Genomic DNA, 17,278 nt, shown 5'->3' on the forward strand with positions numbered 1-17,278 from the left:
AGCAAGAAGTTCAGAAAATGTTGGAACTAGGAGTGGTGGAGCACTCTGACAGTCCATGGGCTTCTCCTGTGGTACTGGTACCAAAACCCAATTCTAAAGATGGAAAGAAAGAAATGCGGTTTTGTGTAGACTATAGAGGTCTCAACTTGGTAACCAAAACTGATGCTCACCCTATACCCAGGGCAGATGAGCTTATAGATACACTGGCATCTGCCAAGTATCTAAGCACTTTTGATTTGACTGCAGGGTATTGGCAGATCAAATTATCAGAAGATGCTAAACCTAAGACTGCATTTTCTACCATTGGAGGACATTACCAGTTTACTGTAATGCCTTTTGGTTTGAAAAATGCACCTGCCACTTTTCAGAGGTTGGTGAACACAGTCCTGCAAGGGCTGGAAGCTTTCAGTGCAGCATATTTGGACGATATAGCTGTCTTTAGCTCCAGCTGGGATGATCACCTGGTCCACCTATGGAAAGTTTTGGAGGCCCTGCAAAAGGCAGGCCTCACTATCAAGGCTTCAAAGTGCCAGATAGGGCAGGGTAAGGTGGTTTATCTGGGACACCTTGTTGGTGGGGAACAGATTGCACCACTTCAGGGGAAAATCCAAACTATTATTGATTGGGTTCCCCCTACCACTCAGACTCAGGTGAGAGCCTTCCTAGGCCTCACTGGGTATTACAGGAGGTTCATTAAGAACTATGGCTCCATTGCAGCCCCTCTTAATGACCTCACATCCAAGAAAATGCCTAAAAAGGTATTATGGACAGCAAACTGTCAGAAAGCTTTTGAGGAGCTAAAGCAGGCCATGTGCTCTGCATCTGTCCTGAAAAGCCCTTGTTACTCTAAAAAATTCTATGTCCAAACTGATGCATCTGAATTAGGAGTAGGGGCAGTCCTATCACAACTTAATTCTGAGGGCCAGGATCAACCTGTTGCTTTTATTAGTAGGAGGTTGACCCCTAGAGAAAAGCGTTGGTCTGCCATTGAGAGGGAGGCCTTTGCTGTGGTCTGGGCTCTGAAGAAGTTGAGGCCATACCTGTTTGGCACTCACTTCATTGTTCAGACAGACCACAAACCTCTACTTTGGCTAAAACAAATGAAAGGTGAAAATCCTAAATTGTTGAGGTGGTCCATATCCCTACAGGGAATGGACTATACAGTGGAACATAGACCTGGGAGTAGCCACTCCAATGCAGATGGACTCTCCAGATATTTCCACTTAGACAATGAAGACTCATCAGGTCATGGCTAGTCTTATTGTCCTTCGTTTGGGGGGGGGGGTTGTGTAGGAAAGTACCATCTTGCCTGGCATGTTACCCCCATTTTTCACTGTATATATGTTGTTTTAGTTGTATGTGTCACTGGGACCCTGGTAACCCAGGGCCCCAGTGCTCATAAGTGTGCCTGAATGTGTTACCTGTGTAGTGACTAACTGTCTCACTGAGGCTCTGCTAATCAGAACCTCAGTGGTTATGCTCTCTCATTTCTTTCCAAATTGTCACTGACAGGCTAGTGACCATTTTTACCAATTTACATTGGCTTACTGGAACACCCTTATAATTCCCTAGTATATGGTACTGAGGTACCCAGGGTATTGGGGTTCCAGGAGATCCCTATGGGCTGCAGCATTTCTTTTGCCACCCATAGGCAGCTCTGACAATTCTTACACAGGCCTGCCACTGCAGCCTGAGTGAAATAACGTCCACGTTATTTCACAGCCATTTTACACTGCACTTAAGTAACTTATAAGTCACCTATATGTCTAACCTTTACCTGGTAAAGGTTAGGTGCAAAGTTACTTAGTGTGAGGGCACCCTGGCACTAGCCAAGGTGCCCCCACATTGTTCAGAGCCAATTCCCTGAACTTTGTGAGTGCGGGGACACCATTACACGCGTGCACTACATATAGGTCACTACCTATATGTAGCTTCACCATGGTAACTCCGAATATGGCCATGTAACATGTCTATGATCATGGAATTGCCCCCTCTATACCATCCTGGCATAGTTGGCACAATCCCATTATCCCAGTGGTCTGTAGCACAGACCCTGGTACTGCCAAACTGCCCTTCCTGGGGTTTCACTGCAGCTGCTGCTGCTGCCAACCCCTCAGACAGGCAGCTGCCCTCCTGGGGTCCAGCCAGGCCTGGCCCAGGATGGCAGAACAAAGAACTTCCTCTGAGAGAGGGTGTGACACCCTCTCCCTTTGGAAAATGGTGTGAAGGCAGGGGAGGAGTAGCCTCCCCCAGCCTCTGGAAATGCTTTGTTGGGCACAGAGGTGCCCAATTCTGCATAAGCCAGTCTACACCGGTTCAGGGACCCCTTAGCCCCTGCTCTGGCGCGAAACTGGACGGTGTCCAGAGCTCCTCCAGTGTGCTCCAGACCTCTGCCATCTTGGAAACAGAGGTGCTGCTGGCACACTGGACTGCTCTGAGTGGCCAGTGCCACCAGGTGACGTCAGAGACTCCTGCTGATAGGCTCCTTCAGGTGTTAGTAGCCTATCCTCTCTCCTAGGTAGCCAAACCCTCTTTTCTGGCTATTTAGGGTCTCTGTCTCTGGGGAAACTTTAGATAACGAATGCAAGAGCTCATCCGAGTTCCTCTGCATCTCTCTCTTCACCTTCTGATAAGGAAACGACCGCTGACCGCGCTGGAAGCCTGCAAACCTGCAACATAGTAGCAAAGACGACTACTGCAACTCTGTAACGCTGATCCTGCCGCCTTCTCGACTGTTTTCTTGCTTGTGCATGCTGTGGGGGTAGTCTGCCTCCTCTCTGCACCAGAAGCTCCGAAGAAATCTCCCGTGGGTCGACGGAATCTTCCCCCTGCAATCGCAGGCACCAAAAAGCTGCATTACCGGTCCCTTGGGTCTCCTCTCAGCACGACGAGCGAGGTCCCTCGAATCCAGCGTCTCTCTCCAAGTGACCCCCACAGTCCAGTGACTCTTCAGTTCAAGTTTGGTGGAGGTAAGTCCTTGCCTCACCTCGCTGGGCTGCATTGCTGGGAACCGCGACTTTGCAGCTACTCCGGCCCCTGTGCACTTCCGGCGGAAATCCTTTGTGCACAGCCAAGCCTGGGTCCACGGCACTCTAACCTGCATTGCACGACTTTCTAAGTTGGTCTCCGGCGACGTGGGACTCCTTTGTGCAACTTCGGCGAGCACCGTTTCACGCATCCCCGTAGTGCCTGTTTCTGGCACTTCTCCGGGTGCTACCTGCTTCAGTGAGGGCTCTTTGTCTTGCTCGACGTCCCCTCTCTCTTCAGGTCTAATTTGCGACCTCCTGGTCCCTCCTGAGCCCCAGCAGCGTCCAAAAACGCCAAACGCACGATTTGCAACTAGCAAGGCTTGTTGGCGTTTTTCCGGCGGGAAAACACTTCTGCACGACTCTCCTAGGCAAGATGGATCTTTCCACCAAAGGGGAAGTCTCTAGCCCTTTTCGTTCCTGCAGAAACCTCAGCTTCTTCTGTCCAGTCAAAGCTTCTTTACACCCGTAGCTCGCATTTCCTGGGCATCTGCCCATCTCCGACTTGCTTGTGACTTTTGGACTTGGTCCCCCTGTTCCACAGGTACCCTAGATTGGAAATCCACAGTTGTTGCATTGCTGGTTTGTGTCTTTCCTGCATTATTCCTCTAACACGACTATTTTGTCCTTAGGGGAACTTTAGTGCACTTTGCACTCACTTTTCAGGGTCTTGGGGAGGGTTATTTTTCTAACTCTCACTATTTTCTAATAGTCCCAGCGACCCTCTACAAGGTCACATAGGTTTGGGGTCCATTCGTGGTTCGCATTCCACTTTTGGAGTATATGGTTTGTGTTGCCCCTATCCCTATGTTTCCCCATTGCATCCTATTGTAACTATACATTGTTTGCACTGTTTTCTAAGACTATACTGCATATTTTTGCTATTGTGTATATATATCTTGTGTATATTTCCTATCCTCTCACTGAGGGTACACTCTAAGATACTTTGGCATATTGTCATAAAAATAAAGTACCTTTATTTTTAGTATAACTGTGTATTGTGTTTTCTTATGATATTGTGCATATGACACTAAGTGGTACTGTAGTAGCTTCACACGTCTCCTAGTTCAGCCTAAGCTGCTCTGCTAAGCTACCATTATCTATCAGCCTAAGCTGCTAGACACCCTATACACTAATAAGGGATAACTGGGCCTGGTGCAAGGTGCAAGTACCCCTTGGTACTCACTACAAACCAGTCCAGCCTCCTACATTGAATGTCTCCAGAAATCGACTGAATCCTACTGAAGATACCTACTTGTTGATTGACTGTGTAAGTTGTGCTGCCTCCTTTCATGAATGACCTAGCAGAGGCATTTCTGTTATAGGGTAAATACTTCCCATGATGCTACAGTGCACAAAAGAGACACAGACACTATGATTGGCTGGTACTATCAGTTAGTCATCCTACATCACTCTATGGGATACCCAAATTGTTGTGAATCACCAAGTGATAGACTTGCAGATGAGTCATCACCACACAGCACTGCCCATTGCTTCAACAATCACATTACTGCATTTTCATATTTCATGATATTAGTTTTCATAAATTAATTGTTCCTTTAAGGCTTCTTTCTCTTACCTGTACATATCACTCCAGCATCTTTTCTGAACGAGCAGTCATTATATCCCCATTCACCATGAGCACAATCGAAGAAAGATGTCTCCGCTCCAGTGCATTGAACCTGACTCAGCCACACTGGGTGCCATCCTCTTCCAAACACTCCATTGGCCATTAGCACTCTTAAAGCAGATCCGCATCCAAGGTGTCTGCAGACCACCTCAGCATCCTTCTTATCCCAGTCAGTATCGCAGACTGTTCCCCATCGCTTTCCATGCCTGACCTCTATCCTCCCACTGCATTCGTCACCAGCATTGACCAAGCGGATCTCATCAGCATCACCTGTGACCAGTGGGAGAGAAGGGAACAGATACTGAGTACACTGACCACTTCCAGAAGGGAGACATTCAAAGGTGAATAAAGAGATATATCACCAGCCACCAGGTTCCTCCTTGAGCTCACACACCAGCAAACAGATCTAAGAAGCTGCACATTGTCCAGCGCTAAACCCTGAATTTATATATTTGGATACGATCTAAAAGGTCAGAGACACATCTTAAAACCTCATGAAGTCCATGAAGCTAATACAACCTTTAGACATTCTGAAATATTAGCACAAGCTCACCGTTAAATACATACGTTTATTGTGTTCAAATAAGCTGTTTTTGATTCCTGGTACAACATTAGTTACTAGCCTTAGCCATCATGTGCACCTGCAAAATAAAATCATTTTCTTGGGAGCTTTTTGACTGAATAACTTTAACAACATTAGGGTCACTCTCAGAAGAATGTTTTATTATTAGACTGTAGAATTCAGCAGTGAGTAATTTCACACTTAGGGCCCAATTTAGAGTTTGGCAGATGGAGAAAAGGCAGTCAAGGTGGTGGTGGACTTTATGTCCACCACACTACTTTTACTTCACCCGCTAGATTCAGAGTTCACCACCTGCCCTGTGGGAACTCTATGTGTTTGTATAAACCACTATCACTGCGCTTCATTGTAAGAAAGTAGCCTCTTTCTAGCATTGTTACCCCCACTTTTGGCCTGTTTGTGAGTGTGCGTCAGTGTGTTTCACTGTGTCACTGGGATCCTGCTAGCCAGGAACCCAGTGCTCATAGTTTGTGGCCTATGTGTGTGTAGTCTGTAGTGCTTACTGTGACACTGAGGCTCTGCTAATCAGAACCTCAGTGCTTATTCTCTCTCTGCTTTCAATTTTTCACTGCAGGCTAGTGACTTATTTTTCCAATTCCTATTGGCACTTTGGAACACCCTTATAATTCTCTTGTATATAGTACTTAGGTACCCAGGGTATTGGGGTTCCAAGAGCACCTTATGGGCTGCAGCATTACTTTTGCTACCTATAAGGAGTTCAGACAAACCTTTCACAGGACTGCCACAGCAGCCTGGTTAAAATAGTGTCGACACTATTTTACAGTCATTTTTCACTGCACTTTAGTAACCTATAAGTCACCTAAATGTCCAGCTCTGGCTAGGTGCAAAGTTACTAAGTGTGAGGGCACCCTTGCTGTAGCAAAGGTGCTCCCACATTGTCCAGGGCCTTTTCCCCAGACTTTGTGAGTGCGTGGACACCATTATACGCGTGCACGACATATAGGTCACCACCTATATGTAGCTGCACAATGGCTGAACCGAATGTGGCCATGTAAGGTGTCTGGGATTGTGCAATTTCACCCCCAGTCCGAATCTGGAACTGGGGGTGCAATTCCATGTACCCTGGGGGCTCCACCATGGACCCCCAGTACTGCCAAACCACTTCTCTTGGGGTTTCTTTGCAGCTACAGTTGCTGCCAACCTCCAGACAGGTTTCTGCCCTCCTGGGGTCTGAGCAGCTCAGTCCCATGAAGCCAGAACAATGTATTTCCTTTGGCAGGGGGGTGTCACACCCTCTGCCTTTGGAAATAGGTGTCACAGGCTTGGGAGGGGTAGCCTCCCAGAGCCTCTGGAAATGCTTTGAAGGGTACAAATCGTGCCCTCCTTGCATAAGCCAGTCTGCACCGGTTTAGGGATCCCCTGTCCCTGCTCTGGTGCGAAACTGGACAAACGAAAGGGGAGTGACCACTCCCTGACCTGCACCTCCCTGGGGGAGGTGCCCAAAGTTCCTCTAGTGTGTCCCAGACCTCTGCCATCTTGAATTCAGAGGTGTGGGGGCACTTTGGACACCTCTGAGTAGCGAGCGCCAGCAGGTGACGTCAGAGACCCCTCCTGATAGGCTCAGACCTGGGTGGTAGCCATACCTCTTCTTTGGGCTATTTAGGGGCTCTCCTGTGGGGGTTTCCTCAGATAACGACTTGCAAGAATCCACCAGGACTCCTCTGCATCTCCCTCTTCGACTTTCATCAAGGATCGACCCCTGACTGACCCAGGACGCCTGCAAAACTGCAACAAGGTATCCATACGGCTACTGCGACATTGTAGCACCTAAACCTGCTGGCTTTCTCAACTGTTTCCTGATTGTGCATCCTCTGTGGGTTGTCTGCCTTCAGTCTGCACTCAAAGTCCAGAAGAAATCTCCTGTGGGTCGACGGAATCTTCCCCCTGCTCCAGCAGGCAACCAAAAGCAGCAACACTGACCCTCTGGGACTTCTCCCTCTTCAAAGAGCGTCATCCCCGGAGCACGAGTGGTGGACCCAAGTGACCACGACTGTCCAGAGGTCCAACTGCACGAAATTGGTGGAGGTAAGTCCTTGCCTCCCCTCACCAGTCAGTGCCACCATGTGTCCAGCAGCTCCTAGGGCTGTGAGTCCAATCCAGAATCCCTTTGTGCACAGCCGAGCCGAGGTCCCCAGCACTCCGTCCTGCGATGCACAGCTTCGTGAGTTGATCTCCAGTGGCGTGGGACTCCTCACAGCAGTGTTGAGACGACCGTCGTGTTCAGCTCCTTTGAACCCGTGTTCAGAGGCTCTTGTGGATGTTACCTTTTTCGTTGTGGGCCTTCATCCTTGCTGAGGGCCCCCTCTGTCCACTCCGTCTGAGTTTCAACATCCTGGTCCTTCCTGGGCTCGGGCAGCACCTTTTTCACCTCACCGCGACCCTTGCGTATAGCAAGGCTTGTTTGCAGTGATTTTGCAAAGTTTCTTCACTGCATCTTCCAGCACGACGTGGGACAGCTCCTGCACGAATTTGGACCTCCTAGGTCATTCCGTCTGTGCAAAACCAGCATCTGTTTCCAACCGGAGGCAGCCATTTTGCACCTTCATCTGGGGATTAGTGGGCTCCTGCCCCCCCTGGACACTCCAGTGACTTTTGGACTTGGTCCCCTTTCTTTGCAGGTCTTCAGCTTCCGTAATACGTCTTCAGTGTCTGGCAGAGTGGTGTAGTTCTTGCAATATCCTTTACTTCGACTTCTGTGTGTCTTCTGGGAAAGTAGTATCACTTTACTCCTACTTTCCAGGGTCCTGGGGTGGGGTATCCTTTGCTCCTTTGGTGTTTTCTCATACTCCCAGCGATTTTCTACACATTAGTCCTAACTAGGGGACATTCTCATTTCGCATTCCACATTTTGGAGTATATGGTTTGTGTTGGGTTGGGTTGGACACTTCAGACATTGCCAACCCCATGGCAGTTTTATCCTATTGTGTGGGGGTAATTTGTTCATTGTCACTGACCCTCTGTCATGACTCCATATTGTGTTCTATGTGCGGTGGGGTTTAATCACCAGGCTCCTGTCACTGTTCCCTTGTGGTCGGTTCCCAGCCCGAGTACTTCAAGTCATGCTTCCCTTTGGCGCCTTCCAGTCTTGAGCACTGTAGGAGGCTGGACTGGCTTGTAGTGAGTACCAAGGGGTACTTACACCTTGCACCAGGCCCAGGTATCCCTTATTAGTGTAGAGGGGTGTCTAGCAGCTTAGGCTGATAGAAAAGGTAGCTTAACAGAGCAGCTTAGGCTGAACTAGGAGACGAGTGAAGCTCCTACACTACCACTAGTGTCACTAGCACAATATCATAAGAAAACACAATACACAGATATACTAAAAATAAAGGTACTTTATTTTTATGACAATATGCCAAAAGTATCTCAGTGAGTACCCTCAGTATGAGGATAGCAAATATACACAAGATATATGTACACAATACCAAAAATATTCAGTAATAGCAATAGAAAACAGTGCAAGCAATGTATAGTCACAATAGGTTGCAATGAGAGCACAAAGGGACGGGGCAACACAAACCATATACTCTAGAAGTGGAATGTGAACCACGAATGGACCCCAAACCTATGTGACCTTGTAGAGGGTCGCTGGGACTGTAAGAAAACAGTGAGGGTTAGAAAAATAGCTCACCCCAAGACCCTGAAAAGTGGGTGCAAAGTGCACCTAAGTTCCCCAAAGAGCACAGAAGTCGTGATAGGGGAATTCTGCAGGAAAGACCAACACCAGCAATGCAACAATGATGGGTTTCCAGACGAGAGTACCTGTGGAACAAGGGGACCAAGTCCAAAAGTCACGATCAAGTCGGGAGTGGGTAGATGCCCAGGAAATGCCAGCTGTGGGTGCAAAGAAGCTGCCACTGGATGGTAGAAGCTATGGATTCTGCAAGAATGACAAGGGCTAGAAACTACCCCTTTGGAGGATGGATGTCCCACATCGTGAAGAGTCGTGCAGAAGTGTTTTCCTGCAGAAAGACCGCAAACAAGCCTTGCTATCTGCAAGGGTCGCGGTTAAGGTTTTTGGATGCTGCTGTGGCCCAGGAGGGACCAGGATGTCACCAATTGTGTGAGGAGACAGAGGGGGCGTCCAGCAAGACAAGGAGCCCACTCAGAAGCAAGCAGCACCCGGAGAAGTGCTGGAATAGGCACTACGAAGTGGAGTGAATCGGTGCTCAACCGAAGTTGCACAAGAGAGTCCCACGCCGCCGGAGGACAACTCAGGAGGTTGTGCAATGCAGGTTAGAGTGCCGGGGAGCCAGGCTTGGCTGTGCACAAAGGAAATCCTGGAAGAGTGCACAGGAGCCGGAATAGCTGCAAAACACGCGGTTCCCAGCAATGCAGTCTAGCGTGGGGAGGCAAGGACTTACCTCCACCAAACTTGGACTGAAGAGTCACAGGACTGTGGGAGTCACTTGGACAGAGTTGCTGAGTTCAAGGGACCTCACTCGTTGTGCTGGGAGGAGACCCAGAGGACCGGTGATGCAGTTCTTTGGTGCCTGCGGTTGCAGGGGGAAGATTCCGTCGATCCATGGGAGATTTCTTCGGAGCTTCTAGTGCAGAGAGGAGGCAGACTACCCCCACAGCATGCACCACCAGGAAAACAGTCGAGAAGGCGGCAGGATCAGCGTTACAAGTTCGCAGTAGTCGTCTTTGCTACTTTGTTGCAGTTTTGCAGGCTTCCAGCGCGGTCAGCAGTCGATTCCTTGGCAGAAGGTGAAGAGAGAGATGCAGTGGAACTCTGATGAGCTCTTGCATTCGTTATCTAAGGAATTCCCAAAAGCAGAGACCCTAAAGAGCCAGAAAAGGAGGTTTGGCTACTTAGGAGAGAGGATAGGCTAGCAACACCTGAAGGAGCCTATCAGAAGGAGTCTCTGACGTCACGTGCTGGCACTGGCCACTCAGAGCAGTCCAGTGTGCCAGCAGCACCTCTGTTTCCAAGATGGCAGAGGTCTGGAGCACACTGGAGGAGCTCTGGGCACCTCCCAGGGGAGGTGCAGGTCAGGGGAGTGGTCAGTCCCCTTTTCCTTTGCCCAGTTTCGCGCCAGAGCAGGGCTGGGGGATCCCTGAACCAGTGTAGACTGGCTTATGCAGAAATGGGCACCATCTGTGACCATGAAAGCATTTCCAGAGGCTGGGGGAGGTTACTCCTCCCAAGCCCTAACACCTTTTTCCAAAGGGAGAGGGTGTAACACCCTCTCTCTGAGGAAGTCCTTTGTTCTGCCTTCCTGGGCAAAGCCTGGCTGGACCCCAGGAGGGCAGAAACCTGTCTGAGGGGTTGGCAGCAGCAGCAGCTGCAGCGAAACCCCGGGAAAGGCAGTTTGGCAGTACCCGGGTCTGGGCTAGAGACTCGGGGGATCATGGAATTGTCTCCCCAATGCCAGAATGGCCTTGGGGTGACAATTCCATGATCTTATACATGTTACATGGCCATGTTTGGAGTTACCATTGTGACGCAACACATATGTCGTGACATATGTATAGTGCACGCGTGTAATGGTGTCCCCGCACTCACAAAGTCCGGGGAATTTGCCCTGAACAATGTGGGGGCACCTTGGCTAGTGCCAGGGTGCCAACACACTAAGGGGGTCATTCTGACCCCGGCGGTCTTAGACCGCCGGGGCCAGGGTCGGCGGGAGCACCGCCGACAGGCCGGCGGTGCCCCGCAGGGCATTCTGACCGCGGCGGTAAAGCCGCGGTCAGACCGGCAACACTGGCGGTCTCCCGCCAGTGTACCGCCGCCCTATTGAATCCTCCAAGGCGGCGCAGCTAGCTGCGCCACCGAGGGGATTCCGACCCCCCCTACCGCCATCCAGTTCCCGGCGGTCCGCCCGCCGGGAACCAGATGGCGGTAGGGGGGGTCGCGGGGCCCCTGGGGGCCCCTGCAGTGCCCATGCCACTGGCATGGGCACTGCAGGGGCCCCCGTAAGAGGGCCCCTACAAGTATTTCACTGTCTGCTTGGCAGACAGTGAAATACGCGACGGGTGCAACAGCACCCGTCGCACCTTCCCACTCCGCCGGCTCGATTACGAGCCGGCATCCTCGTGGGAAGGGAGTTTTTCCCTGGGCTTGCGGGTGGTCTTTTGGCGACCGCCCGCCAGCCCAGGGAAAAACTTAGAATACCCTCCGCGGTCGGTATTTCGGAGGGGGAAGTCTGGCGGGCGGCCTCCGCCGCCCGCCAGACTTAGAATGACCCCCTAAGTAACTTTGCACCCAACCTTTACCAGGTAAAGGTTAGACATATAGGTGACTTATAAGTTACTTAAGTGCAGTGGTAAATGGCTGTGAAATAACGTGGACGTTATTTCACTCAGGCTGCACTGGCAGGCCTGTGTAAGAATTGTCAGATCTCCCTATGGGTGGCACAAGAAATGCTGGAGCCCATAGGGATCTCCTGGAACCCCAATACCCTGGGTACCTCAGTACCATATACTAGGGAATTAAAAGGGTGTTCCAGTATGCCAATGTAAATTGGTGAAATTGGTCACTAGCCTGTTAGTGACAATTTGTACAGAGAGAGCATAACCACTGAGGTTCTGGTTAGCAGAGCCTCAGTGAGACAGTTAGGCATCACACAGGGAACACATACATTTAGGTCACAAACTTATGAGCACTGGGGTCCTGGCTAGCAGGGTCCCAGTGACACATAACAAACATACTGAAAACATAGGGTTTTCACTATGAGCACTGGGCCCTGGCTGGCAGGATCCCAGTGAGACAGTGAAAACACCCTGACATACACTCACAAACAGGCCAAAAGTGGGGGTAACAAGGGTAGAAAGAGGCTACTTTCTCACAAGCACTCCATGATTCCCCGCCCTGGACACTTGGTGCCCTCCTTGCATAAACCAGTCTACACCGGTTCAGGGACCCCCAGTCCCTGTACTGGCGCGAAACTGGACAAAGGAAATGGAGTGACCACTCCCCTGTCCATCACCACCCCAGGGGTGGTGCTCAGAGTTCCTCCAGAGGGTCCCTGGGTTTTGCCATGTTGGATTCAAGGTTGCCAGGGAACTCTGGGAGCATCTGAGTGGCCAGTGCAGGCAGGTGATGTCAGATCCCCCTCTTGATAGGTGGTCACCCAGCTAGATGACCAATCCCCCTTTCAGGGCTATTTAGGGTCTCTTGCTTGGGTGGTTCCTCAAATTTGGCTTGAAGACTCCAGCAGGATTCCTCTGCAACCTTCACTTTGACTTCTGACCAAAGAAACTGTATCCAGACCCTCCAGGACCCTACAAGCTGCAACACAGAAGAAAGATTCTGCCTGCAACCTTGTCACCACGGCTCCTGCCTACGACTGCAACAATGTCCGGGTCCTGCATCCCCAGAAGACAGCCCATCAACAGTCTGCACAAGAAAGAAGAAGGAATCGACCTTGGGGTGAAGGAGTCACTCGCCTGCATCAGCAGGCACCAACTGCAACAACAACTGGCTGTGTGGATCCCATCTTCTGCTGAGCTGCATGTGTAGGAAAGTACCATCTTGCCTGGCATGTTACCCCCATTTTTCACTGTATATATGTTGTTTTAGTTGTATGTGTCACTGGGACCCTGGTAACCCAGGGCCCCAGTGCTCATAAGTGTGCCTGAATGTGTTACCTGTGTAGTGACTAACTGTCTCACTGAGGCTCTGCTAATCAGAACCTCAGTGGTTATGCTCTCTCATTTCTTTCCAAATTGTCACTAACAGGCTAGTGACCATTTTTACCAATTCACATTGGCTTACTGGAACACCCTTATAATTCCCTAGTATATGGTACTGAGGTACCCAGGGTATTGGGGTTCCAGGAGATCCCTATGGGCTGCAGCATTTCTTTTGCCACCCATAGGGAGCTCTGACAATTCTTACACAGGCCTGCCACTGCAGCCTGAGTGAAATAACGTCCACGTTATTTCACAGCCATTTTACTCTGCACTTAAGTAACTTATAAGTCACCTATATGTCTAACCTTTACCTGGTAAAGGTTAGGTGCAAAGTTACTTAGTGTGAGGGCACCCTGGCACTAGCCAAGGTGCCCCCACATTGTTCAGAGCCAATTCCCTGAACTTTGTGAGTGCGGGGACACCATTACACGCGTGCACTACATATAGGTCACTACCTATATGTAGCTTCACAATGGTAACTCCGAATATGGCCATGTAACATGTCTATGATCATGGAATTGCCCCCTCTATGCCATCCTGGCATTGTTGGTACAATTCCATGATCCCAGTGGTCTGTAGCACAGACCCTGGTACTGCCAAACTGCCCTTCCTGGGGTTTCACTGCAGCTGCTGCTGCTGCCAACCCCTCAGACAGGCATCTGCCCTCCTGGGGTCCAGCCAGGCCTGGCCCAGGATGGCAGAACAAAGAACTTCCTCTGAGAGAGGGTGTGACACCCTCTCCCTTTGGAAAATGGTGTGAAGGCAGGGGAGGAGTAGCCTTCCCCAGCCTCTGGAAATGCTTTGTTGGGCACAGAGGTGCCCAATTCTGCATAAGCCAGTCTACACCGGTTCAGGGACCCCTTAGCCCCTGCTCTGGCGCGAAACTGGACAAAGGAAAGGGGAGTGACCACTCCCCTGACCTGCACCTCCCCTGGGAGGTGTCCAGAGCTCCTCCAGTGTGCTCCAGACCTCTGCCATCTTGGAAACAGAGGTGCTGCTGGCACACTGGACTGCTCTGAGTGGCCAGTGCCACCAGGTGACGTCAGAGACTCCTGCTGATAGGCTCCTTCAGGTGTTAGTAGCCTATCCTCTCTCCTAGGTAGCCAAACCCTCTTTTCTGGCTATTTAGGGTCTCTGTCTCTGGGGAAACTGCAGATAACGAATGCATGAGCTCAGCCGAGTTCCTCTGCATCTCTCTCTTCACCCTCTGATAAGGAATCGACTGCTGACCGCGCTGGAAGCCTGCAAACCTGCAACATAGTAGCAAAGACGACTACTGCAACTCTGTAACGCTGATCCTGCCGCCTTCTCGACTGTTTTCCTGCTTGTGCATGCTGTGGGGGTAGCCTGCCTCCTCTCTGGACCAGAAGCTCCGAAGAAATCTCCCGTGGGTCGACGGAATCTTCCCCCTGCAACCGCAGGCACCAAAAAGCTGCATTACCGGTCCCTTGGGTCTCCTCTCAGCACGACGAGCGAGGTCCCTCGAATCCAGCGACTCTGTCCAAGTGTATATACACATAGCGTAAAAGTTTTGCATTTCCTCTTTTCACTCTTTTCTAAGTGCTGAAAAGTACTTCTAAACTTTCAAAAAGTTCTTAAAAGTTTAAAAAGTTTTTTCTGTCTTTCCAAAAAGTTCTGAAAACTTTTTTCTCTTTTTCTATCACTTTAACTCTCTCTAAAAATGTCTGGCACAGGCCAAAATGTTGATCTGTCCAAACTTGCATATGACAACCTTAGCTGGAAAAGAGCAAGGAGTCTCTGTATAGAGAGAGGTTTGAGTGTAGGGAAGAATCCTTCCTTGGAACTGTTACTTAACATGTTTAGAGAACAGGATAAGGCCATAGGTGCCTCATCTGTTGAAAAAGTACCTAATAGTTCTCAATCTGATTCAGGGACTCCCCCAGGAAAAGATTCAGGAAAGAAACTTCCTAGCCTGCCCATTACTAGACAATCTAGCATAGATGGTAATGATGATGAGCCACACCATATAAATAGTGTTGTCTCACATCATAGCAAAAGCATTTATTCTCACCATACTGGTAGTAATGTTTCTGTAAACCAAGCTGTTAGGGTGGCTTCTGTAAGGGACAGGTCTCCTTCTGTTCATTCCCATCATAGCTCTGTTTCTAGAAATGTCCCTCCCACCAACCCTGATGACAGAATGTTAGAGAGGGAACTCAATAAGTTGAGGGTGGAACAAACCAGACTGAAGCTTAAACAGCAACAGCTGGATTTGGATAGACAGTCTTTTGAATTAGAGAAGGAAAGACAGAAGTTGGGTTTAGATACCCATGGTGGCAGCAGCAGTATTCCCCATAGTCATCCTGCAAAAGAGCATGATTCCAGGAATCTGCACAAGATAGTTCCCCCTTATAAGGAGGGGGATGACATTAACAAGTGGTTTGCTGCACTTGAGAGGGCCTGTGTTGTACAGGATGTCCCTCAAAGGCAGTGGGCTGCTATCCTATGGCTATCATTTAGTGGAAAAGGTAGGGATAGGCTCCTTACTGTGAAAGAAAATGATGCTAATAATTTCCAAGTTCTTAAGAATGCACTCCTGGATGGTTATGGCTTAACCACTGAACAGTACAGGATAAAGTTCAGAGAGACCAAAAAGGAGTCTTCACAAGACTGGGTTGATTTCATTGACCATTCAGTGAAGGCCTTGGAGGGGTGGTTACATGGCAGTAAAGTTACTGATTATGACAGCCTGTATAACTTGATCCTGAGAGAGCATATTCTTAATAATTGTGTGTCTGATTTGTTGCACCAGTACTTGGTGGACTCTGATCTGACCTCTCCCCAAGAATTGGGAAAGAAGGCAGACAAATGGGTCAGAACAAGAGTGAACAGAAAAGTTCATACAGGGGGTGACAAAGATGGCAACAAAAAGAAGGATGGTAAGTCTTCTGACAAGGGTGGGGACAAATCTAAAAATGAGTCTTCATCAGGCCCACAAAAACACTCTGGTGGGGGTGGTGGGTCCAAATCCTCCTTTAATCAGAACAAGGAAAAGAAACCATGGTGCTATTTATGTAAAATAAAAGGCCATTGGACAACAGATCCCAGTTGTCCAAAGAAAGGCACCACTGCTCCTACCACTACAACCCCTACTGCTACACCTAGTGTCCCTACTAATAGCAGTGGTGGTGGGAGCAAACCTACTAATAGCCAATCCAAGGGAGTAGCTGGGCTCACTTTTGGTAACTTAGTTGGGGTTGGTCTGATTAGGGAGACCACAGAGGCTACTTTAGTCTCTGAAGGGGCTATTGATTTAGCCACTTTGGTTGCTTGCCCCCATAACTTGGAGAAGTACAAGCAACTAACCCTAATAAATGGTGTTGAGGTCCAGGCCTACAGGGACACAGGTGCCAGTGTCACAATGGTGATTGAGAAACTGGTGCACCCTGAACAACACATACTTGGACACCAGTACCAAGTAACCGATGCTCACAACATAACACAAAGCCACCCCATGGCTGTTGTAAATCTCAACTGGGGGGGGGTAACTGGTCCAAAGAAAGTTGTGGTAGCTTCAGATTTACCTGTAGACTGTCTATTAGGGAATGATTTGGAGACATCAGCTTGGTCAGATGTGGAGTTGGAGGCCCATGCAGCAATGCTGGGCATCCCAGGGCATATTTTTGCTTTGACAAGGGCTCAGGCCAAAAAGCAAAAAGGACAGGGAAGCTTGGATCCTGGAACAATGGACCAAGTGCTCCCTAAAGCTAGGGCCAGTAGAAGCAAACCACTTCCTACTATCCCTCCCTCTACAGTGGATTCTACTTCTGAGGAAGAAGAATTCCCTCCCTGTGCAGAACTTACACCAGAGGAGCTGGAAGCAGACACTGCTGAGCTTTTGGGTGAAGGGGGGCCTGCCAGAGAGGAGCTGAGTGTGGCACAGCAAACCTGTCCCACATTAGAGGGTCTCAGACAGCAAGCTGTCAAACAGGCTAATGGGGATGTCAGTGACTCTCACAGAGTTTACTGGGAGGACAACCTCTTGTACACTGAGCATAGGGATCCTAAACCTGGAGCGGCCAGGAGATTAGTGATTCCTCAGGAGTACAGAAAGTTCCTCCTAACACTGGCACATTACATTCCCTTAGCTGGGCATCTAGGACAAATGAAAACTTGGGACAGGCTTGTTCCCCTGTTTCATTGGCCTAGGATGTCTGAGGACACAAAGGAATTTTGTAAGTCCTGTGAAACCTGTCAAGCCAGTGGCAAGACAGGTGGCACCCCAAAGGCACCCCTTATCCCACTGCCTGTGGTTGGGGTTCCCTTTGAAAGGGTAGGGGTTGACATAGTTGGCCCCCTTGACCCTCCTACTGCTTCAGGCAATAGGTTTATCTTGGTGGTAGTGGACCATGCCACAAGATATCC

The 17,278-nt window shown here is 49.6% G+C and overlaps 1 protein-coding gene across 3 annotated transcripts in view; it reads right to left on the reverse strand.

The window, feature by feature from the left end:
• LOC138287233 (CD5 antigen-like) overlaps nucleotides 1-17,278 on the reverse strand; it is a 279,649-nt gene that overhangs the window by 116,043 nt on the left and 146,328 nt on the right. For 2 of the 3 annotated variants that reach the window (XM_069227586.1, XM_069227585.1), the window contains exon 5: nucleotides 4,606-4,926. The exons of the other annotated variant lie outside the window; for it this stretch is intronic. In XM_069227586.1, coding sequence (XP_069083687.1) covers nucleotides 4,606-4,926 — 321 coding nt within the window. The remainder of the gene's footprint in view (nucleotides 1-4,605; nucleotides 4,927-17,278) is intronic. 3 annotated transcript variants of the gene reach the window in all.

The sequence above is a fragment of the Pleurodeles waltl genome, chromosome 4_1 (assembly GCF_031143425.1).
Source record: "Pleurodeles waltl isolate 20211129_DDA chromosome 4_1, aPleWal1.hap1.20221129, whole genome shotgun sequence".
NCBI classification, from domain to species: Eukaryota; Metazoa; Chordata; class Amphibia; order Caudata; family Salamandridae; genus Pleurodeles; species Pleurodeles waltl.